This window comes from Aulonocara stuartgranti (genome assembly GCF_965226115.1).
Source record: "Aulonocara stuartgranti genome assembly, chromosome: 17".
NCBI lineage: Eukaryota > Metazoa > Chordata > Actinopteri > Cichliformes > Cichlidae > Aulonocara > Aulonocara stuartgranti.
The window spans coordinates 2,330,799-2,355,048 of record NC_138953.1 but is presented as its reverse complement, the minus strand read 5'-3'; the positions used below and the strand labels follow the sequence as shown (position 1 = coordinate 2,355,048).

General features: G+C 41.6%; 3 protein-coding genes across 14 annotated transcripts; all 3 read right to left on the bottom strand.

Annotated features, from left to right (window-relative positions):
* Nucleotides 1-1,741: 1,741 nt before the first annotated feature.
* Nucleotides 1,742-9,972, bottom strand: LOC309692409 (serine/threonine-protein kinase pim-2-like). Of its 8 annotated transcripts, none has more exons than XR_014272304.1 (13): nucleotides 9,891-9,972; nucleotides 8,211-8,412; nucleotides 7,538-7,571; nucleotides 5,285-5,393; nucleotides 5,004-5,183; nucleotides 4,571-4,759; nucleotides 4,211-4,305; nucleotides 4,078-4,125; nucleotides 3,548-3,769; nucleotides 3,286-3,466; nucleotides 3,020-3,196; nucleotides 2,493-2,930; nucleotides 1,742-1,983 (listed from the first exon to the last, which is right to left on the bottom strand). XR_014272304.1 is itself a non-coding variant. In XM_082510854.1 (13 exons), exons 5-13 carry the CDS (start codon nucleotides 5,355-5,357, stop codon nucleotides 2,839-2,841), a joined length of 1,257 nt encoding a protein of 418 aa, XP_082366980.1. In that variant the 5' UTR covers nucleotides 5,358-5,393; nucleotides 7,257-7,328; nucleotides 7,538-7,571; nucleotides 8,211-8,412; nucleotides 9,891-9,972; the 3' UTR covers nucleotides 2,147-2,838. The 8 variants fall into 8 exon arrangements, 7 of the variants coding, with proteins under 7 accessions (XP_082366980.1, XP_082366979.1, XP_082366982.1 ...); XM_082510854.1 differs by lacking the exon at nucleotides 1,742-1,983 and adding an exon at nucleotides 7,257-7,328 and having other exon boundaries at nucleotides 2,147-2,930; XM_082510853.1 differs by lacking the exon at nucleotides 1,742-1,983 and having other exon boundaries at nucleotides 2,147-2,930.
* Nucleotides 8,756-17,326, bottom strand: LOC309692415 (serine/threonine-protein kinase pim-2-like). Its single transcript, XM_082510866.1, has 10 exons — nucleotides 15,962-17,326; nucleotides 13,709-13,817; nucleotides 13,428-13,607; nucleotides 12,995-13,183; nucleotides 12,635-12,729; nucleotides 12,502-12,549; nucleotides 10,946-11,167; nucleotides 10,684-10,864; nucleotides 10,418-10,594; nucleotides 8,756-10,328 (listed from the first exon to the last, which is right to left on the bottom strand). The coding sequence occupies exons 2-10, from the start codon at nucleotides 13,779-13,781 to the stop codon at nucleotides 10,237-10,239; spliced, it is 1,257 nt and encodes a 418-aa protein (XP_082366992.1). The 5' UTR covers nucleotides 13,782-13,817; nucleotides 15,962-17,326; the 3' UTR covers nucleotides 8,756-10,236.
* Nucleotides 17,327-17,446: 120 nt separating this feature from the next.
* On the bottom strand, nucleotides 17,447-23,353 carry LOC309692408 (serine/threonine-protein kinase pim-2-like). 5 transcript variants are annotated; one of them, XM_082510848.1, is made up of 10 exons: nucleotides 22,840-23,353; nucleotides 20,587-20,695; nucleotides 20,306-20,485; nucleotides 19,871-20,059; nucleotides 19,511-19,605; nucleotides 19,378-19,425; nucleotides 18,848-19,069; nucleotides 18,586-18,766; nucleotides 18,320-18,496; nucleotides 17,447-18,230 (listed from the first exon to the last, which is right to left on the bottom strand). In XM_082510848.1, exons 2-10 carry the CDS (start codon nucleotides 20,657-20,659, stop codon nucleotides 18,139-18,141), a joined length of 1,257 nt encoding a protein of 418 aa, XP_082366974.1. In that variant the 5' UTR covers nucleotides 20,660-20,695; nucleotides 22,840-23,353; the 3' UTR covers nucleotides 17,447-18,138. The 5 variants fall into 5 exon arrangements, with proteins under 5 accessions (XP_082366974.1, XP_082366976.1, XP_082366977.1 ...); XM_082510850.1 differs by lacking the exon at nucleotides 22,840-23,353 and adding an exon at nucleotides 22,273-22,805; XM_082510851.1 differs by lacking the exon at nucleotides 22,840-23,353 and adding an exon at nucleotides 22,559-22,805.
* Nucleotides 23,354-24,250: the final 897 nt, after the last annotated feature.

The window sequence follows — 24,250 nt, the reverse complement described above, 5'->3', positions numbered from 1 at the left end:
GCTGCAGGAGATTTCACTTGTCATGTTTGCATAGTAAGCTAACGATTGATAAGACGATGTCAGAGGAATTGGTGCACAAATTATCATCACTCACCAATCAGTGCTGTCGCTCTCTATACACAGTTCGTGCGATTGCAAAGTGAAAGCAAAAAACAAGCGCAAATTCAAACGCGATTTCAATATGTCACATATTGACAGTATATAAGTATTGTCTTGAGCACTGTTAGTGCCAACATATATAAATGGCAAAATAAAATAAAAATACTTCATGAATATCTCATAATTGTATATATTTGTGCATTTGAGCTGAGCATTGAGCGGGGACTTTTCACTATCGATCGATTATGATCAATGACAGTGAACCTGAGCACCTCCCCTACCTTTGGTGTGCGCTCACGCAGCTTGTAGAAAAAGTTTAGTGTGGAAGAAGTGGAGAAGGTGGAGCTGAAAAGCTGACATAAAACAATTAAAACTAAAAATGGGTGCAGCAAAATGTGTCGATTTAACCGCCATGTTAGCTGTCAGTGCTGCTGCACCAGCAGCAAGCGGTAACAACTAGTGACAACCAGTGAGAACCAGCAACAACCGGTAACCAAGCCTCACAGTCAAATATTGTTTGAAACAGATACTTGGATTTCAAATAATTTAGAACTGATACTACCATTTATGTGATGCTCCTCTTCTATCCAAATCACCTGAAAGGCAACAAAAAAGATTCTCTATCCCTGGTGATTGCTGCAACCAGCAGCACAGCAGTGAAAAAAAAGCAGTGATCATTTGTATGTAAACAACACATGAGTTATTGGATGTGATCGCTACAGGTTATCACATCCAATATGGCAACAGCTCTTGAGCAATGTGTGCATGACATGACAAAGGTTAATAAGAGGCCTAACATTGTAGAGGGAAGCCAAAGTGTTTGAGGAGAACTCGGAAAGACACAGGCCATCACCATGGACTCAACCAAAAAGGATGAATGCATGTTGTGTGCATGCTGCATACCTATGTGTTCAAAGTAAAACGTGTGTACTGAACAGAGCATTTGCCATCCAGAAGCATTTATTGTATTTGTAATCATGCTTTTGTATCATATTTTATGAAGAAGACTAGTCAGTTGGCAATATGGCGCCACCTGTTGTCATCTTCTCTCTGCTCTGATTCCCAAATGTGGTCAAACATTAATATAGTATATACAACAGTAATGAAAAAATCACACAAAATATGACTCTTTTTTTTTTTTTTTAATAGTTGTTAACTTAAAATGGCACCAAATAGTACCCCCAAAGCAAACCTTTCGGTATGCCAACATTTCTTCAGCTACTTTCAGGGCAGGGTCGGATGATGATGAGCTACAATAAAATGCATCATGGCCTCAATTCAATTCAAGGGTCGCGGGGGGCGCTGGAGCCTATCCCAGCTGTCATAGGGCGAGAGGCAGGGTACACCCTGGACAGGTCGCCAGTCTGTCGCAGGGCCAACACACAGGGACAGACAACCATTCACACTCACGTTCACACCTAATGGCAATTTGGATTATCCAATTAACCTATCCCCACAAGCTGCATGTCTTTGGACGGTGGGAGGAAGCCGGAGTACCCGGAGGGAACCCACGCAAACACGGGGAGAACATGCAAACTCCACACAGAAAGACCCCAGCCTGATGTTGGAATTGAACTCAGGACCTTCTTGCTGTGCGGCAACAGTGCTAACCACCGTGCCACCGTGCTGCCCAATTCAATTCAATTCAATTCAATTGTATTTATATAGCGCCAAATCACAACAAAAGTCGCCTCAAGGCGCTTCATAGATACAGAGAAAAACCCAACAATCATATGACCCCCTTTGAGCAAGCACTTTGGCGACAGTGGGAAGGAAAAACTCCCTTTTAACAGGAAGAAACCTCCGGCAGAACCAGGCTCAGGGAGGGGCGGCCATCTGCTGCGACCGGTTGGGGTGAGAGAAGGAAGACAGGATAAAGACATGCTGTGGAAGAGAGACAGAGGTTAATAACAGATATACACTACATTTTCATCAATGACATTTTTCATAAAGCAAGCCTACAAAAGCCTATATGTCATGGTCCTGGGTCATTTTGACCCAGTGTTCTTAGTTTTCCTGTAGTTTTGTATTTTGTTCCTTATGTCCATTGGATTGGTTGGTTTGGTATTTGGATTCCCCCTGTGTCCATGTTTTTATTGTGGTGTTTGTTCTGGTACCGTGTTCCCATCCTTTGTGTTCTGTGTTCTCCTCATCCCCCCATATTCATCCTTCTTCTCTGCCTCTCTCTCTCTGTGCTCATCTCTGTGTACTGTGTTGTGTTTAAGGTCCACATCTTGGTGTCAGTATTTTCAGTTTCGTGTCCTCCCTGCTCGCTAATTGTCTTCAGCTGTGTTCCCCGTGTGTTCCCACTTCTCTCATTACCTTCTGTGTATTTATGTCAGAGTGTCCCTTTGTTCTGTGTTGCGTCGTCCCTCTAGGTTGTGTGCATTTACCGTGTCTTCCCAGCGCCTCAGCTTTAGTTGCTCCCAGGTTAGTTATTGTATGGCTTCTTACGTTCCTGTTAATAAAGACCTGCCTTTGAGGTCATCACCGTGTGTCTAGAGCTGTGCATTTGGGTCCTCTCTTGCCTTCACACAGCCGCCGCTTGACACTATATTTAGATGAAGGTCAGATGGAGGTCTCAGACTGCTTGCTGCTGGATTGGAAAAGAAAACACCAAAAAAGAGCCACGTGACAGCAACTGCAACATTGCTACTAAATTTGAAAAGTGACTTGTTGATGACTTGTGATGTGTTGGAGCTTTTGCTCCATAACCTTTTAGTTCATGGTGCGCAGAAATCATTTGAGCCACATGTGATTCCGAAGATCCTCCAGGGTGAAGCGGTCCTTGTAGTGCTTCCTCAGACACCCCGTCAAAAAATCCCTGCATTCTTTACAGAAATGAAATACTCTTGTTAAAGTTATCCACAAAGTTATTTCACCTTTCTTATATCAACAGCCCTTTTGGCAGAAATCTTACTGTTTGAAATGTCAGCTAAAATCGGTGGGTTTTGGTTGATGATCTTGTAGTCGCAGTCAAATGGTAACTTGTTGTGTAACAGCTGGTACATCACAACACCCAGCTGCCAGGCTGTAGTATATTCTGCAGAGCAGAAGCCGTACATGAACCACTCTGGACTATTGTAGATCCTGGTTCCTAAAACACAAAGATAAGAAGAATTAATGGGGAGGGAACATGATGTGGAGACAGTTCATGACAGCACAACGCTGTGGCTGAAAACATACCTGCGTTCCTCCTGAACCTTTGTCCCGGAGTAAACGTGACTCCACAGCCAAAATCGATGTATCGCACTCGGGGTTCCTCCGAAGATGTTTCAATTAGAATGTTGTGTGGTTTAATATCTCGGTGGAAAACCCCCTTGTTATCCATCGTAATGGCTGCGTCAACTAGTTGCTTCATTATGACCTAAAAGAAAGGAAGCCATATTTGGAGCACAGGACATTCTCTATGAAAAACTGCTGTAAGCTCCAAATGCTCGTCACTTACCTTAACATGTGTCTCTGACAGAGGTTTATCTGTAGTTTTGAGGTAATTGTCTAAGTCCATGCAATTTTCTGGTTTCTCAAAAACCATAATAAGCTCATCTTCCAGATCAAACCAGTCAAGTAGAAGTGGGGTTATACTGCTTTCCGTATCGTGTGGTCCAGCCCCAACTTGTATCAGTAGCGCCACCTCCAGGGGAACATCAGTACTTTTCCCATTCCAATCCTTCAGAAGGAAAGTTACTTCAGGTCAGTATTCAGAATTTCAACAAAAGTAGCTATCAGCGTACAGACAGTTTTGAAATAGTCACAAAATGACCTGATCTTTAAAAAGCATTCTTTCCACTGAAACATGTCAGTTTAAACAATAAGGTGACCCACTGTTCATAGAATTCGACCATATTTCCTGACGATTTCACACACAACTGTGAGACCAGTCTGGTTCATGCACGGAGGAAATACGTGCCTTATGCTTGATGCCTGAGAAGGCCTGAAATAATATAAATACCTGCTGGAATAAGAAAAGACGCTTACCATTGTTGTGCGCGCAAGTCTGCGCTGTTGAACATGTTTGATTGCCACCTGCATTAAAGACATTTTCTGGGTTAGAGAAGTACAAACAGGAATAAACTGAAGATCTGTGAAATGCAAATGTAAGAAGCCATACTGGAAAACTGTCTTTTATGCGTATTCCAGAAAACACGGTGGCAAAGCCTCCATGACCCAGCACCTCCAGCTCTTGATATTTTTCCAGGAAGTCTTCTGCAGACACACAGGAAAAACATACAGGTTATGACTTGTTACACAGAAAACAGCTGGCACAGTCCTATAGAGCTTTGCTATAACATTTCTATTAATTGGTAAATAGCAGCTACATTTTAGCAGATTAGTAGGTAGGTAACGTCACTACTGCCCAGAGTGTCTCTTATTGTCGATTGGTCCCACAGGAATCAAACCCAATCTCAAACCCCAGGACAAATTCTAAAGGATCTTGTGATCCAGCTCAGAAATATTGCCATTATCTTACCTTTTCTGTCAGTGCCGGATATCCTCGGTGAGTCACATGTTTCAGAGGGTTCCTGGGTGGGACTCTCCTCTGGGCTCGTTGTCCTGCTTTTTTTGCTGGATGGTCCCTCAGATTTGTCACTAGTGCTCTTCCGTTTGTTGCTCCTCTTAATTATACTAGAGTCGCTTGAAGGCACTATGAGAAGGCCAACTAAAATGGAAAAAGTAGTTTGACTTTAAGCATTTTCAGTCCAACTCTGTGTCACCTGCTTTCTACTGACTTTCTAAGGTCTGGCAATCGTGCATTAAAGCAATAACTGCACACTGAAAATCAACACAAAGAAGGCTAAATGAACCAACTACAAAGTTAAAGACCGTTAAGTACACAGTTAAAGTCACAAAATAAACTACATAGCCAAGATAATGTCACAGCTAAAACAGGTCTTATCACTTACATTTCAAACTGGATTCCCCAGAAACAAAGTGGCTGGGACCCGGTTTTGGACCTCCACTGCTTTTGCTTTTTTTGGGGGATTTGTCCAGTCTTTCAGGTAAGTCCCTTCTCTTTCTTCCCTCTATTCTTCCATCTGGAGTCATCTTCACCAGTGTGGAGATGCAAGGCTCTGTTTGGTGTCCTGAAATCAACAAAAGATGATTTTGTTTAAGTCAAATTCAGTTGCCTCAAATAAAAACCCAGAAGCATGCATAATTACCATATGAATCCCATTTGACTTACCTAGAGGGTTATTCAGATCCACAGGACGTGGTGCAGTATAAGTTGGCCAAGACTTTGACATTGTGTGATTCATTTAGGTTAATTTAGTTTCAGGATTTCACTCTTCACTCTGCAAAGATGCAATGAGCTGTGTGTGAGAACTATGATCTTTAGTGTCTTATAACAATGTCTTATAACAACGAGGTGATGACATCACAAGATTTTGGAATTCTTGGTTTCCATAGCTACAGAACATCAGCCTGGGCTAGGCAGTAGTTTCTGGTGAAGGCAAAGTTCTGTAAAGATTTATTTAGGGGTGCAATATTGCAAAAACTGTAGCGCAGCTGCATAAATGCATGTTTATAGAGGGCTGCTTCAAGGTGGGAACTGTGCTTCTACAACAAAGGCCATAAACCTAGTTAGGAACAAGCAATGGATATTATAGATAATATTGTAGCTATTATACCAACAAGAAGGACTCTCTTTGGGCAGCATTTACTTGTAAGGCAGTAGTGAAGGCTAATGGATAGCTTTGCAGGCTAAAAGCTAGCAGCACAGGTTAAGTCAAAATTCACTTGATTTCAGTTTTATTTACAGCACCAAATCACAAAAACAGTTGCCTAAAGGTGCTGGAATGTGTTGACTGATCTATAAATCGTATCTGTGCGCATTATTGTGACTAGTTACTCACTAAATGTATGAGCAGTATTGGATGTAATGCATAATAAAATTATGCGTTACTGTGATGAGGTTATATTTTTCAAGGTTCAAAGGCTATAGAAAGAAAGCACGTGTAGCCCAGTGAATTTGAACTTCCACAGTTATTCTTTTTCCTTTCCTGCCTAATGTATTTTCTTATAATTTCTCAATAATTTATTTGCTCTGTTTTACCTAACCTCCGACTGTCTTGGTGAGTGTTGTGGAAGTTAGTATTGTTAGCTGATGTAACAAGCATGGTACCTGCTTCCCAACTCTATCGGTGTGGGTTTTTTTTTCTTTTTTTCTTTAACCGCTGGTTGTTCATATTTATGTTCCACTTGTATACCTCATCTGTTTGTATGTTGTATACTCACTGATTGTTCAATAAAGTTCTTGTTAAAATTACACACATATATATATATATTAGGGGTGCAACAATACACAAAATTCACGGTTCGGTTCGATACTTTGGTGTCACGGTTCGATATTTTTTCGATACAAAAAAAATGTTCATGCCTTTTTAATTTGTCATTTATTAAAATTATGAATATATATTTTAACTCAAAAGTACAGTTTTTAAATTTAACCCTAACCCTTGTGCGTGTTTTTTATTTTGACAGCGAATGCGCACCTGCGGACCACTTATGTGCAGCCCTGGTTATTTAGCTCATCATATCGCAGCCACAGAAATTCTTTTGTCCATGAAACCATAAAGCTGCACTTTCTTTTTGCCTTATAGTCTGATTTGTCATAACTTCTCCGTTTTGTGGTAAGCTTTTCTTTGGCTGTCACTTCTTCACCCTGACCGGTCTTATTTGGCTCAGCAGAACTAAAATATATATCCTGCTGCTTTTACACACGCACTCACATAACGCTCAGCGATTCTCTGCGCGATCAACCTCTCACATGTTTAAGCTGCAGGAGATTTCACTTGTCATGTTTGCATAGTAAGCTAACGATTGATAAGACGATGTCAGAGGAATTGGTGCACAAATTATCATCACTCACCAATCAGTGCTGTCGCTCTCTATACACAGTTCGTGCGATTGCAAAGTGAAAGCAAAAAACAAGCGCAAATTCAAACGCGATTTCAATATGTCACATATTGACAGTATATAAGTATTGTCTTGAGCACTGTTAGTGCCAACATATATAAATGGCAAAATAAAATAAAAATACTTCATGAATATCTCATAATTGTATATATTTGTGCATTTGAGCTGAGCATTGAGCGGGGACTTTTCACTATCGATCGATTATGATCAATGACAGTGAACCTGAGCACCTCCCCTACCTTTGGTGTGCGCTCACGCAGCTTGTAGAAAAAGTTTAGTGTGGAAGAAGTGGAGAAGGTGGAGCTGAAAAGCTGACATAAAACAATTAAAACTAAAAATGGGTGCAGCAAAATGTGTCGATTTAACCGCCATGTTAGCTGTCAGTGCTGCTGCACCAGCAGCAAGCGGTAACAACTAGTGACAACCAGTGAGAACCAGCAACAACCGGTAACCAAGCCTCACAGTCAAATATTGTTTGAAACAGATACTTGGATTTCAAATAATTTAGAACTGATACTACCTTTTATGTGATGCTCCTCTTCTATCCAAATCACCTGAAAGGCAACAAAAAAGATTCTCTATCCCTGGTGATTGCTGCAACCAGCAGCACAGCAGTGAAAAAAAAAGCAGTGATCATTTGTATGTAAACAACACATGAGTTATTGGATGTGATCGCTACAGGTTATCACATCCAATATGGCAACAGCTCTTGAGCAATGTGTGCATGACATGACAAAGGTTAATAAGAGGCCTAACATTGTAGAGGGAAGCCAAAGTGTTTGAGGAGAACTCGGAAAGACACAGGCCATCACCATGGACTCAACCAAAAAGGATGAATGCATGTTGTGTGCATGCTGCATACCTATGTGTTCAAAGTAAAACGTGTGTACTGAACAGAGCATTTGCCATCCAGAAGCATTTATTGTATTTGTAATCATGCTTTTGTATCATATTTTATGAAGAAGACTAGTCAGTTGGCAATATGGCGCCACCTGTTGTCATCTTCTCTCTGCTCTGATTCCCAAATGTGGTCAAACATTAATATATAGTTTTTTATACACAAGTACTTGGAGAAACAAAGGTTTCTGGGGCAATGTGCTCATTTAAAGGCACATATAGGGCTAAGGGCTCAGTTCAAACACAGTGGGTTGTGGGGATTAATCCAGCTCTGACAAGTCTCAGGCGGATCTTACCGCTAGCAGCCCAGGAATAAAGCCCCCGAAGATCTGCCTCTTTCCGAAGACGACGGAGCAGGACAACAAAGCCGGCTCTCTTCCCCCGCTTCCTCCGACGAGGCCTCTGAAGCAAAATTGAGCTGACCGGCAAGAGTGGAGGTGAACCGGGTGCTGCGTCGCGCTCAAGCGGCGGTGGGAAAACAACGTCGTATCGTTGACTCTGAAAGTTATCCATAGCAGATTTGATCGCCAGTAACGCATGGCGATCATAAATCCGAAGGGAGATGACATCGGACAAAGCTGTAGCAAGAACACTTGCATAACATATAAAGTAAACAAACACACGGACGGAGGCAGCGGCACAGCCAAACACAGGCGCCATCTTGCTTCTTGGGACAACAACAGTAATGAAAAAATCACACAAAATATGACTCTTTTTTTTTTTTTTTAATAGTTTTTAACTTAAAATGGCACCAAATAGTACCCCCAAAGCAAACCTTTCGGTATGCCAACATTTCTTCAGCTATTTTCAGGGCAGGGTCGGATGATGATGAGCTACAATAAAATGCATCATGGCCTCACTTCAATTCAATTCAAGGGTCGCGGGGGGCGCTGGAGCCTATCCCAGCTGTCATAGGGCGAGAGGCAGGGTACACCCTGGACAGGTCGCCAGTCTGTCGCAGGGCCAACACACAGGGACAGACAACCATTCACACTCACATTCACACCTAATGGCAATTTGGATTATCCAATTAACCTATCCCCACAAGCTGCATGTCTTTGGACGGTGGGAGGAAGCCGGAGTACCCGGAGGGAACCCACGCAAACACGGGGAGAACATGCAAACTCCACACAGAAAGACCCCGGCCTGATGTTGGAATTGAACTCAGGACCTTCTTGCTGTGCGGCAACAGTGCTAACCACTGTGCCACCGTGCTGCCCAATTCAATTCAATTCAATTGTATTTATATAGCGCCAAATCACAACAAAAGTCGCCTCAAGGCGCTTCATAGATACAGAGAAAAACCCAACAATCATATGACCCCCTTTGAGCAAGCACTTTGGCGACAGTGGGAAGGAAAAACTCCCTTTTAACAGGAAGAAACCTCCGGCAGAACCAGGCTCAGGGAGGGGCGGCCATCTGCTGCGACCGGTTGGGGTGAGAGAAGGAAGACAGGATAAAGACATGCTGTGGAAGAGAGACAGAGGTTAATAACAGATATACACTACATTTTCATCAATGACATTTTTCATAAAGCAAGCCTACAAAAGCCTATATGTCATGGTCCTGGGTCATTTTGACCCAGTGTTCTTAGTTTTCCTGTAGTTTTGTATTTTGTTCCTTATGTCCATTGGATTGGTTGGTTTGGTATTTGGATTCCCCCTGTGTCCATGTTTTTATTGTGGTGTTTGTTCTGGTACCGTGTTCCCATCCTTTGTGTTCTGTGTTCTCCTCATCCCCCCATATTCATCCTTCTTCTCTGCCTCTCTCTCTCTGTGCTCATCTCTGTGTACTGTGTTGTGTTTAAGGTCCACATCTTGGTGTCAGTATTTTCAGTTTCGTGTCCTCCCTGCTCGCTAATTGTCTTCAGCTGTGTTCCCCGTGTGTTCCCACTTCTCTCATTACCTTCTGTGTATTTATGTCAGAGTGTCCCTTTGTTCTGTGTTGCGTCGTCCCTCTAGGTTGTGTGCATTTACCGTGTCTTCCCAGCGCCTCAGCTTTAGTTGCTCCCAGGTTAGTTATTGTATGGCTTCTTACGTTCCTGTTAATAAAGACCTGCCTTTGAGGTCATCACCGTGTGTCTAGAGCTGTGCATTTGGGTCCTCTCTTGCCTTTACACAGCCGCCGCTTGACACTATATTTAGATGAAGGTCAGATGGAGGTCTCAGACTGCTTGCTGCTGGATTGGAAAAGAAAACACCAAAAAAGAGCCACGTGACAGCAACTGCAACATTGCTACTAAATTTGAAAAGTGACTTGTTGATGACTTGTGATGTGTTGGAGCTTTTGCTCCATAACCTTTTAGTTCATGGTGCGCAGAAATCATTTGAGCCACATGTGATTCCGAAGATCCTCCAGGGTGAAGCGGTCCTTGTAGTGCTTCCTCAGACACCCCGTCAAAAAATCCCTGCATTCTTTACAGAAATGAAATACTCTTGTTAAAGTTATCCACAAAGTTATTTCACCTTTCTTATATCAACAGCCCTTTTGGCAGAAATCTTACTGTTTGAAATGTCAGCTAAAATCGGTGGGTTTTGGTTGATGATCTTGTAGTCGCAGTCAAATGGTAACTTGTTGTGTAACAGCTGGTACATCACAACACCCAGCTGCCAGGCTGTAGTATATTCTGCAGAGCAGAAGCCGTACATGAACCACTCTGGACTATTGTAGATTCTGGTTCCTAAAACACAAAGATAAGAAGAATTAATGGGGAGGGAACATGATGTGGAGACAGTTCATGACAGCACAACGCTGTGGCTGAAAACATACCTGCGTTCCTCCTGAACCTTTGTCCCGGAGTAAACGTGACTCCACAGCCAAAATCGATGTATCGCACTCGGGGTTCCTCCGAAGATGTTTCAATTAGAATGTTGTGTGGTTTAATATCTCGGTGGAAAACCCCCTTGTTATCCATCGTAATGGCTGCGTCAACTAGTTGCTTCATTATGACCTAAAAGAAAGGAAGCCATATTTGGAGCACAGGACATTCTCTATGAAAAACTGCTGTAAGCTCCAAATGCTCGTCACTTACCTTAACATGTGTCTCTGACAGAGGTTTATCTGTAGTTTTGAGGTAATTGTCTAAGTCCATGCAATTTTCTGGTTTCTCAAAAACCATAATAAGCTCATCTTCCAGATCAAACCAGTCAAGTAGAAGTGGGGTTATACTGCTTTCCGTATCGTGTGGTCCAGCCCCAACTTGTATCAGTAGCGCCACCTCCAGGGGAACATCAGTACTTTTCCCATTCCAATCCTTCAGAAGGAAAGTTACTTCAGGTCAGTATTCAGAATTTCAACAAAAGTAGCTATCAGCGTACAGACAGTTTTGAAATAGTCACAAAATGACCTGATCTTTAAAAAGCATTCTTTCCACTGAAACATGTCAGTTTAAACAATAAGGTGACCCACTGTTCATAGAATTCGACCATATTTCCTGACGATTTCACACACAACTGTGAGACCAGTCTGGTTCATGCACGGAGGAAATACGTGCCTTATGCTTGATGCCTGAGAAGGCCTGAAATAATATAAATACTAGGGCTGCCACAAACGATCGTTTTGATAGTCGACTAGTCACCGATTATTTTTGCGATTAGTCGACTAATCAGGTCATCATCCATTGGACGTAAAACTACAGCTTATTGCACCAGCAGTATCTGCTCTTATATAACTATCATTAGCTTACAGCTTTAAGTGTTTAAGGTCTGTGCTAACTAAAAATAAAGACAAGATGATAGTTTATTACATTTTAATGAAATTTGCAGATTGTTTCGGTGAAGTTTAATAAACTCCTTGCTATCTAAAATATAACAGGACACTGGAGTATATTCTGGAGCATCTCACACTTTTGATAATCAGTTGTCTGCTTGATGTTTATTCAGCTGTGTAAAAACTATAACTTTAATCTCAGACAAACTGATTTACTCAGGAACAAATAAAATACTAAAAAAAAAGCCAAACAATAACATTTTAAGTTATCTAAGTGACTTATATATATTTAACCTGAGCAGCGAAAGACGGCGGTGGGTTTGAAAACGATTTGCGGGGAGTCCGGTGTTCTCACGGCGCTAGTGAGCCTTGCCCCCGGCTCGCTAACGAGCTAGTGGGTAACAGATGTCTCCGAAAACGTCGGAGCGCTTTTGAAAATATGTGGTGTCCTGATAAACTGAGCAGATATTTGAGGTTTACACAGCTACATTCCTGCCTGAAAATATGTTAAACGTTTATTTTGTGACCCAGAAAGAATAATAAGAGTAACATTAAAACTAACTAGCTGCCGCCATTGTTGGAAACTGCGCTGGGCCGCGCTATGAATTCTGGGACACAGCTGCTTCTTCTTCTTCTTCGGGGTTTAACGGTAGCTGACATCCTTGTACATGCAATGCTGCCATCTTCTGTTTCAGTCCGTTATTACACTCTTAAATCCTGCCACTTACTCCTGCGTCTTTTGTGATCTTACAAAGCTTCAAACGACGCGTCGACTATTAAATCAGTCGTCGACGATTTTGATAGTCGACGTAATCGTGACTAGTCGACAAATCGTGGCAGCCCTAATAAATACCTGCTGGAATAAGAAAAGACGCTTACCATTGTTGTGCGCGCAAGTCTGCGCTGTTGAACATGTTTGATTGCCACCTGCATTAAAGACATTTTCTGGGTTAGAGAAGTACAAACAGGAATAAACTGAAGATCTGTGAAATGCAAATGTAAGAAGCCATACTGGAAAACTGTCTTTTATGCGTATTCCAGAAAACACGGTGGCAAAGCCTCCATGACCCAGCACCTCCAGCTCTTGATATTTTTCCAGGAAGTCTTCTGCAGACACACAGGAAAAACATACAGGTTATGACTTGTTACACAGAAAACAGCTGGCACAGTCCTATAGAGCTTTGCTATAACATTTCTATTAATTGGTAAATAGCAGCTACATTTTAGCAGATTAGTAGGTAGGTAACGTCATTACTGCCCAGAGTGTCTCTTATTGTCGATTGGTCCCACAGGAATCAAACCCAATCTCAAACCCCAGGACAAATTCTAAAGGATCTTGTGATCCAGCTCAGAAATATTGCCATTATCTTACCTTTTCTGTCAGTGCCGGATATCCTCGGTGAGTCACATGTTTCAGAGGGTTCCTGGGTGGGACTCTCCTCTGGGCTCGTTGTCCTGCTTTTTTTGCTGGATGGTCCCTCAGATTCGTCACTAGTGCTCTTCCGTTTGTTGCTCCTCTTAATTATACTAGAGTCGCTTGAAGGCACTATGAGAAGGCCAACTAAAATGGAAAAAGTAGTTTGACTTTAAGCATTTTCAGTCCAACTCTGTGTCAACTGCTTTCTACTGACTTTCTAAGGTCTGGCAATCGTGCATTAAAGCAATAACTGCACACTGAAAATCAACACAAAGAAGGCTAAATGAACCAACTACAAAGTTAAAGACCGTTAAGTACACAGTTAAAGTCACAAAATAAACTACATAGCCAAGATAATGTCACAGCTAAAACAGGTCTTATCACTTACATTTCAAACTGGATTCCCCAGAAACAAAGTGGCTGGGACCCGGTTTTGGACCTCCACTGCTTTTGCTTTTTTTGGGGGATTTGTCCAGTCTTTCAGGTAAGTCCCTTCTCTTTCTTCCCTCTATTCTTCCATCTGGAGTCATCTTCACCAGTGTGGAGATGCAAGGCTCTGTTTGGTGTCCTGAAATCAACAAAAGATGATTTTGTTTAAGTCAAATTCAGTTGCCTCAAATAAAAACCCAGAAGCATGCATAATTACCATATGAATCCCATTTGACTTACCTAGAGGGTTATTCAGATCCACAGGACGTGGTGCAGTATAAGTTGGCCAAGACTTTGACATTGTGTGATTCATTTAGGTTAATTTAGTTTCAGGATTTCACTCTTCACTCTGCAAAGATGCAATGAGCTGTGTGTGAGAACTATGATCTTTAGTGTCTTATAACAATGTCTTATAACAACGAGGTGATGACATCACAAGATTTTGGAATTCTTGGTTTCCATAGCTACAGAACATCAGCCTGGGCTAGGCAGTAGTTTCTGGTGAAGGCAAAGTTCTGTAAAGATTTATTTAGGGGTGCAATATTGCAAAAACTGTAGCGCAGCTGCATAAATGCATGTTTATAGAGGGCTGCTTCAAGGTGGGAACTGTGCTTCTACAACAAAGGCCATAAACCTAGTTAGGAACAAGCAATGGATATTATAGATAATATTGTAGCTATTATACCAACAAGAAGGACTCTCTTTGGGCAGCATTTACTTGTAAGGCAGTAGTGAAGGCTAATGGATAGCTTTGCAGGCTAAAAGCTAGCAGCACAGGTTAAGTCAAAATTCACTTGATTTCAGTTTTATTTACAGCACCAAATCACAAAAACAGTTGCCTAAAGGTGCTGGAATGTGTTGACTGATCTATAAATCGTATCTGTGCGCATTATTGTGACTAGTTACTCACTAAATGTATGAGCAGTATTGGATGTAATGCATAATAAAATTATGCGTTACTGTGATGAGGTTATATTTTTCAAGGTTCAAAGGCTATAGAAAGAAAGCACGTGTAGCCCAGTGAATTTGAACTTCCACAGTTATTCTTTTTCCTTTCCTGCCTAATGTATTTTCTTATAATTTCTCAATAATTTATTTGCTCTGTTTTACCTAACCTCCGACTGTCTTGGTGAGTGTTGTGGAAGTTAGTATTGTTAGCTGATGTAACAAGCATGGTACCTGCTTCCCAACTCTATCGGTGTGGGTTTTTTTTTCTTTTTTTCTTTAACCGCTGGTTGTTCATATTTATGTTCCACTTGTATACCTCATCTGTTTGTATGTTGTATACTCACTGATTGTTCAATAAAGTTCTTGTTAAAATTACACACATATATATATATATTAGGGGTGCAACAATACACAAAATTCACGGTTCGGTTCGATACTTTGGTGTCACGGTTCGATATTTTTTCGATACAAAAAAAATGTTCATGCCTTTTTAATTTGTCATTTATTAAAATTATGAATATATATTTTAACTCAAAAGTACAGTTTTTAAATTTAACCCTAACCCTTGTGCGTGTTTTTTATTTTGACAGCGAATGCGCACCTGCGGACCACTTATGTGCAGCCCTGGTTATTTAGCTCATCATATCGCAGCCACAGAAATTCTTTTGTCCATGAAACCATAAAGCTGCACTTTCTTTTTGCCTTATAGTCTGATTTGTCATAACTTCTCCGTTTTGTGGTAAGCTTTTCTTTGGCTGTCACTTCTTCACCCTGACCTGTCTTATTTGGCTCAGCAGAACTAAAATATATATCCTGCTGCTTTTACACGCGCACTCACATAACGCTCAGCGATTCTCTGCGCGATCAACCTCTCACATGTTTAAGCTGCGGGAGATTTCACTTGTCATGTTTGCATAGTAAGCTAACGATTGATAAGACGATGTCAGAGGAATTGGTGCACAAATTATCATCACTCACCAATCAGTGCTGTCGCTCTCTATACACAGTTCGTGCGATTGCAAAGTGAAAGCAAAAAACAAGCGCAAATTCAAACGCGATTTCAATATGTCACATATTGACAGTATATAAGTATTGTCTTGAGCACTGTTAGTGCCAACATATATAAATGGCAAAATAAAATAAAAATACTTCATGAATATCTCATAATTGTATATATTTGTGCATTTGAGCTGAGCATTGAGCGGGGACTTTTCACTATCGATCGATTATGATCAATGACAGTGAACCTGAGCACCTCCCCTACCTTTGGTGTGCGCTCACGCAGCTTGTAGAAAAAGTTTAGTGTGGAAGAAGTGGAGAAGGTGGAGCTGAAAAGCTGACATAAAACAATTAAAACTAAAAATGGGTGCAGCAAAATGTGTCGATTTAACCGCCATGTTAGCTGTCAGTGCTGCTGCACCAGCAGCAAGCGGTAACAACTAGTGACAACCAGTGAGAACCAGCAACAACCGGTAACCAAGCCTCACAGTCAAATATTGTTTGAAACAGATACTTGGATTTCAAATAATTTAGAACTGATACTACCATTTATGTGATGCTCCTCTTCTATCCAAATCACCTGAAAGGCAACAAAAAAGATTCTCTATCCCTGGTGATTGCTGCAACCAGCAGCACAGCAGTGAAAAAAAAGCAGTGATCATTTGTATGTAAACAACACATGAGTTATTGGATGTGATCGCTACAGGTTATCACATCCAATATGGCAACAGCTCTTGAGCAATGTGTGCATGACATGACAAAGGTTAATAAGAGGCCTAACATTGTAGAGGGAAGCCAAAGTGTTTGAGGAGAACTCGGAAAGACACAGGCCATCACCATGGACTCAACCAAAAAGGATGAATGCATGTTGTGTGCATGCTGCATACCTATGTGTTCAAAGTAAAACGTGTGTACTGAACAGAGCATTTGCCATCCAGAAGCATTTATTGTATTTGTAATCATGCTTTTGTATCATATTTTATGAAGAAGACTAGTCAGTTGGCAATATGGCGCCACCTGTTGTCATCTTCTCTCTGCTCTGATTCCCAAATGTGGTCAAACATTAATATAGTATATACAACAGTAATGAAAAAATCACACAAAATATGACTCTTTTTTTTTTTTTTTAATAGTTGTTAACTTAAAATGGCACCAAATAGTACCCCCAAAGCAAACCTTTCGGTATGCCAACATTTCTTCAGCTACTTTCAGGGCAGGGTCGGATGATGATGAGCTACAATAAAATGCATCATGGCCTCACTTCAATTCAATTCAATTCAAGGGTCGCGGGGGGCGCTGGAGCCTATCCCAGCTGTCATAGGGCGAGAGGCAGGGTACACCCTGGACAGGTCGCCAGTCTGTCGCAGGGCCAACACACAGGGACAGACAACCATTCACACTCACGTTCACACCTAATGGCAATTTGGATTATCCAATTAACCTATCCCCACAAGCTGCATGTCTTTGGACGGTGGGAGGAAGCCGGAGTACCCGGAGGGAACCCACGCAAACACGGGGAGAACATGCAAACTCCACACAGAAAGACCCCGGCCTGATGTTGGAATTGAACTCAGGACCTTCTTGCTGTGCGGCAACAGTGCTAACCACCGTGCCACCGTGCTGCCCAATTCAATTCAATTGTATTTATATAGCGCCAAATCACAACAAAAGTCGCCTCAAGGCGCTTCATAGATACAGAGAAAAACCCAACAATCATATGACCCCCTTTGAGCAAGCACTTTGGCGACAGTGGGAAGGAAAAACTCCCTTTTAACAGGAAGAAACCTCCGGCAGAACCAGGCTCAGGGAGGGGCGGCCATCTGCTGCGACCGGTTGGGGTGAGAGAAGGAAGACAGGATAAAGACATGCTGTGGAAGAGAGACAGAGGTTAATAACAGATATACACTACATTTTCATCAATGACATTTTTCATAAAGCAAGCCTACAAAAGCCTATATGTCATGGTCCTGGGTCATTTTGACCCAGTGTTCTTAGTTTTCCTGTAGTTTTGTATTTTGTTCCTTATGTCCATTGGATTGGTTGGTTTGGTATTTGGATTCCCCCTGTGTCCATGTTTTTATTGTGGTGTTTGTTCTGGTACCGTGTTCCCATCCTTTGTGTTCTGTGTTCTCCTCATCCCCCCATATTCATCCTTCTTCTCTGCCTCTCTCTCTCTGTGCTCATCTCTGTGTACTGTGTTGTGTTTAAGGTCCACATCTTGGTGTCAGTATTTTCAGTTTCGTGTCCTCCCTGCTCGCTAATTGTCTTCAGCTGTGTTCCCCGTGTGTTCCCACTTCTCTCATTACCTTCTGTGTATTTATGTCAGAGTGTCCCTTTGTTCTGTGTTGCGTCGTCCCTCTAGGTTGTGTGCATTTACCGTGTCTTCCCAGCGCCTCAGCTTTAGTTGCTCCCAGGTTAGTTATTGTATGGCTTCTTACGTTCCTGTTAATAAAGACCTGCCTTTGAGGTCATCACCGTGTGTCTAGAGCTGTGCATTTGGGTCCTCTCTTGCCTTCACACAGCCGCCGCTTGACACTATATTTAGATGAAGGTCAGATGGAGGTCTCAGACTGCTTGCTGCTGGATTGGAAAAGAAAACACCAAAAAAGAGCCACGTGACAGCAACTGCAACATTGCTACTAAATTTGAAAAGTGACTTGTTGATGACTTGTGATGTGTTGGAGCTTTTGCTCCATAACCTTTTAGTTCATGGTGCGCAGAAATCATTTGAGCCACATGTGATTCCGAAGATCCTCCAGGGTGAAGCGGTCCTTGTAGTGCTTCCTCAGACACCCCGTCAAAAAATCCCTGCATTCTTTACAGAAATGAAATACTCTTGTTAAAGTTATCCACAAAGTTATTTCACCTTTCTTATATCAACAGCCCTTTTGGCAGAAATCTTACTGTTTGAAATGTCAGCTAAAATCGGTGGGTTTTGGTTGATGATCTTGTAGTCGCAGTCAAATGGTAACTTGTTGTGTAACAGCTGGTACATCACAACACCCAGCTGCCAGGCTGTAGTATATTCTGCAGAGCAGAAGCCGTACATGAACCACTCTGGACTATAGTAGATCCTGGTTCCTAAAACACAAAGATAAGAAGAATTAATGGGGAGGGAACATGATGTGGAGACAGTTCATGACAGCACAACGCTGTGGCTGAAAACATACCTGCGTTCCTCCTGAACCTTTGTCCCGGAGTAAACGTGACTCCACAGCCAAAATCGATGTATCGCACTCGGGGTTCCTCCGAAGATGTTTCAATTAGAATGTTGTGTGGTTTAATATCTCGGTGGAAAACCCCCTTGTTATCCATCGTAATGGCTGCGTCAACTAGTTGCTTCATTATGACCTAAAAGAAAGGAAGCCATATTTGGAGCACAGGACATTCTCTATGAAAAACTGCTGTAAGCTCCAAATGCTCGTCACTTACCTTAACATGTGTCTCTGACAGAGGTTTATCTGTAGTTTTGAGGTAATTGTCTAAGTCCATGCAATTTTCTGGTTTCTCAAAAACCATAATAAGTTCATCTTCCAGATCAAACCAGTCAAGTAGAAGTGGGGTTATACTGCTTTCCGTATCGTGTGGTCCAGCCCCAACTTGTATCAGTAGCGCCACCTCCAGGGGAACATCAGTACTTTTCCCATTCCAATCCTTCAGAAGGAAAGTTACTTCAGGTCAGTATTCAGAATTTCAACAAAAGTAGCTATCAGCGTACAGACAGTTTTGAAATAGTCACAAAATGACCTGATCTTTAAAAAGCATTCTTTCCACTGAAACATGTCAGTTTAAACAATAAGGTGACCCACTGTTCATAGAATTCGACCATATTTCCTGACGATTTCACACACAACTGTGAGACCAGTCTGGTTCATGCACGGAGGAAATACGTGCCTTATGCTTGATGCCTGAGAAGGCCTGAAATAATATAAATACCTGCTGGAATAAGAAAAGACGCTTACCATTGTTGTGCGCGCAAGTCTGCGCTGTTGAACATGTTTGATTGCCACCTGCATTAAAGACATTTTCTGGGTTAGAGAAGTACAAACAGGAATAAACTGAAGATCTGTGAAATGCAAATGTAAGAAGCCATACTGGAAAACTGTCTTTTATGCGTATTCCAGAAAACACGGTGGCAAAGCCTCCATGACCCAGCACCTCCAGCTCTTGATATTTTTCCAGGAAGTCTTCTGCAGACACACAGGAAAAACATACAGGTTATGACTTGTTACACAGAAAACAGCTGGCACAGTCCTATAGAGCTTTGTTATAACATTTCTATTAATTGGTAAATAGCAGCTACATTTTAGCAGATTAGTAGGTAGGTAACGTCACTACTGCCCAGAGTGTCTCTTATTGTCGATTGGTCCCACAGGAATCAAACCCAATCTCAAATCCCAGGACAAATTCTAAAGGATCTTGTGATCCAGCTCAGAAATATTGCCATTATCTTACCTTTTCTGTCAGTGCCGGATATCCTCGGTGAGTCACATGTTTCAGAGGGTTCCTGGGTGGGACTCTCCTCTGGGCTCGTTGTCCTGCTTTTTTTGCTGGATGGTCCCTCAGATTCGTCACTAGTGCTCTTCCGTTTGTTGCTCCTCTTAATTATACTAGAGTCGCTTGAAGGCACTATGAGAAGGCCAACTAAAATGGAAAAAGTAGTTTGACTTTAAGCATTTTCAGTCCAACTCTGTGTGTCAACTGCTTTCTACTGACTTTCTAAGGTCTGGCAATCGTGCATTAAAGCAATAACTGCACACTGAAAATCAACACAAAGAAGGCTAAATGAACCAACTACAAAGTTAAAGACCGTTAAGTACACGGTTAAAGTCACAAAATAAACTACATAGCCAAGATAATGTCACAGCTAAAACAGGTCTTATCACTTACATTTCAAACTGGATTCCCCAGAAACAAAGTGGCTGGGACCCGGTTTTGGACCTCCACTGCTTTTGCTTTTTTTGGGGGATTTGTCCAGTCTTTCAGGTAAGTCCCTTCTCTTTCTTCCCTCTATTCTTCCATCTGGAGTCATCTTCACCAGTGTGGAGATGCAAGGCTCTGTTTGGTGTCCTGAAATCAACAAAAGATGATTTTGTTTAAGTCAAATTCAGTTGCCTCAAATAAAAACCCAGAAGCATGCATAATTACCATATGAATCCCATTTGACTTACCTAGAGGGTTATTCAGATCCACAGGACGTGGTGCAGTATAAGTTGGCCAAGACTTTGACATTGTGTGATTCATTTAGGTTAATTTAGTTTCAGGATTTCACTCTTCACTCTGCAAAGATGCAATGAGCTGTGTGTGAGAACTATGATCTTTAGTGTCTTATAACAATGTCTTATAACAACGAGGTGATGACATCACAAGATTTTGGAATTCTTGGTTTCCATAGCTACAGAACATCAGCCTGGGCTAGGCAGTAGTTTCTGGTGAAGGCAAAGTTCTGTAAAGATTTATTTAGGGGTGCAATATTGCAAAAACTGTAGCGCAGCTGCATAAATGCATGTTTATAGAGGGCTGCTTCAAGGTGGGAACTGTGCTTCTACAACAAAGGCCATAAACCTAGTTAGGAACAAGCAATGGATATTATAGATAATATTGTAGCTATTATACCAACAAGAAGGACTCTCTTTGGGCAGCATTTACTTGTAAGGCAGTAGTGAAGGCTAATGGATAGCTTCGCAGGCTAAAAGCTAGCAGCACAGGTTAAGTCAAAATTCACTTGATTTCAGTTTTATTTACAGCACCAAATCACAAAAACAGTTGCCTAAAGGTGCTGGAATGTGTTGACTGATCTATAAATCGTATCTGTGCGCATTATTGTGACTAGTTACTCACTAAATGTATGAGCAGTATTGGATGTAATGCATAATAAAATTATGCGTTACTGTGATGAGGTTATATTTTTCAAGGTTCAAAGGCTATAGAAAGAAAGCACGTGTAGCCCAGTGAATTTGAACTTCCACAGTTATTCTTTTTCCTTTCCTGCCTAATGTATTTTCTTATAATTTCTCAATAATTTATTTGCTCTGTTTTACCTAACCTCCGACTGTCTTGGTGAGTGTTGTGGAAGTTAGTATTGTTAGCTGATGTAACAAGCATGGTACCTGCTTCCCAACTCTATCGGTGTGGGTTTTTTTTTCTTTTTTTCTTTAACCGCTGGTTGTTCATATTTATGTTCCACTTGTATACCTCATCTGTTTGTATGTTGTATACTCACTGATTGTTCAATAAAGTTCTTGTTAAAATTACACACATATATATATATATTAGGGGTGCAACAATACACAAAATTCACGGTTCGGTTCGATACTTTGGTGTCACGGTTCGATATTTTTTCGATACAAAAAAAATGTTCATGCCTTTTTAATTTGTCATTTATTAAAATTATGAATATATATTTTAACTCAAAAGTACAGTTTTTAAATTTAACCCTAACCCTTGTGCGTGTTTTTTATTTTGACAGCGAATGCGCACCTGCGGACCACTTATGTGCAGCCCTGGTTATTTAGCTCATCATATCGCAGCCACAGAAATTCTTTTGTCCATGAAACCATAAAGCTGCACTTTCTTTTTGCCTTATAGTCTGATTTGTCATAACTTCTCCGTTTTGTGGTAAGCTTTTCTTTGGCTGTCACTTCTTCACCCTGACCGGTCTTATTTGGCTCAGCAGAACTAAAATATATATCCTGCTGCTTTTACACACGCACTCACATAACGCTCAGCGATTCTCTGCGCGATCAACCTCTCACATGTTTAAGCTGCAGGAGATTTCACTTGTCATGTTTGCATAGTAAGCTAACGATTGATAAGACGATGTCAGAGGAATTGGTGCACAAATTATCATCACTCACCAATCAGTGCTGTCGCTCTCTATACACAGTTCGTGCGATTGCAAAGTGAAAGCAAAAAACAAGCGCAAATTCAAACGCGATTTCAATATGTCACATATTGACAGTATATAAGTATTGTCTTGAGCACTGTTAGTGCCAACATATATAAATGGCAAAATAAAATAAAAATACTTCATGAATATCTCATAATTGTATATATTTGTGCATTTGAGCTGAGCATTGAGCGGGGACTTTTCACTATCGATCGATTATGATCAATGACAGTGAACCTGAGCACCTCCCCTACCTTTGGTGTGCGCTCACGCAGCTTGTAGAAAAAGTTTAGTGTGGAAGAAGTGGAGAAGGTGGAGCTGAAAAGCTGACATAAAACAATTAAAACTAAAAATGGGTGCAGCAAAATGTGTCGATTTAACCGCCATGTTAGCTGTCAGTGCTGCTGCACCAGCAGCAAGCGGTAACAACTAGTGACAACCAGTGAGAACCAGCAACAACCGGTAACCAAGCCTCACAGTCAAATATTGTTTGAAACAGATACTTGGATTTCAAATAATTTAGAACTGATACTACCTTTTATGTGATGCTCCTCTTCTATCCAAATCACCTGAAAGGCAACAAAAAAGATTCTCTATCCCTGGTGATTGCTGCAACCAGCAGCACAGCAGTGAAAAAAAAAGCAGTGATCATTTGTATGTAAACAACACATGAGTTATTGGATGTGATCGCTACAGGTTATCACATCCAATATGGCAACAGCTCTTGAGCAATGTGTGCATGACATGACAAAGGTTAATAAGAGGCCTAACATTGTAGAGGGAAGCCAAAGTGTTTGAGGAGAACTCGGAAAGACACAGGCCATCACCATGGACTCAACCAAAAAGGATGAATGCATGTTGTGTGCATGCTGCATACCTATGTGTTCAAAGTAAAACGTGTGTACTGAACAGAGCATTTGCCATCCAGAAGCATTTATTGTATTTGTAATCATGCTTTTGTATCATATTTTATGAAGAAGACTAGTCAGTTGGCAATATGGCGCCACCTGTTGTCATCTTCTCTCTGCTCTGATTCCCAAATGTGGTCAAACATTAATATAGTATATACAACAGTAATGAAAAAATCACACAAAATATGACTCTTTTTTTTTTTTTTAATAGTTGTTAACTTAAAATGGCACCAAATAGTACCCCCAAAGCAAACCTTTCGGTATGCCAACATTTCTTCAGCTACTTTCAGGGCAGGGTCGGATGATGATGAGCTACAATAAAATGCATCATGGCCTCAATTCAATTCAAGGGTCGCGGGGGGCGCTGGAGCCTATCCCAGCTGTCATAGGGCGAGAGGCAGGGTACACCCTGGACAGGTCGCCAGTCTGTCGCAGGGCCAACACACAGGGACAGACAACCATTCACACTCACGTTCACACCTAATGGCAATTTGGATTATCCAATTAACCTATCCCCACAAGCTGCATGTCTTTGGACGGTGGGAGGAAGCCGGAGTACCCGGAGGGAACCCACGCAAACACGGGGAGAACATGCAAACTCCACACAGAAAGACCCCAGCCTGATGTTGGAATTGAACTCAGGACCTTCTTGCTGTGCGGCAACAGTGCTAACCACCGTGCCACCGTGCTGCCCAATTCAATTCAATTCAATTGTATTTATATAGCGCCAAATCACAACAAAAGTCGCCTCAAGGCGCTTCATAGATACAGAGAAAAACCCAACAATCATATGACCCCCTTTGAGCAAGCACTTTGGCGACAGTGGGAAGGAAAAACTCCCTTTTAACAGGAAGAAACCTCCGGCAGAACCAGGCTCAGGGAGGGGCGGCCATCTGCTGCGACCGGTTGGGGTGAGAGAAGGAAGACAGGATAAAGACATGCTGTGGAAGAGAGACAGAGGTTAATAACAGATATACACTACATTTTCATCAATGACATTTTTCATAAAGCAAGCCTACAAAAGCCTATATGTCA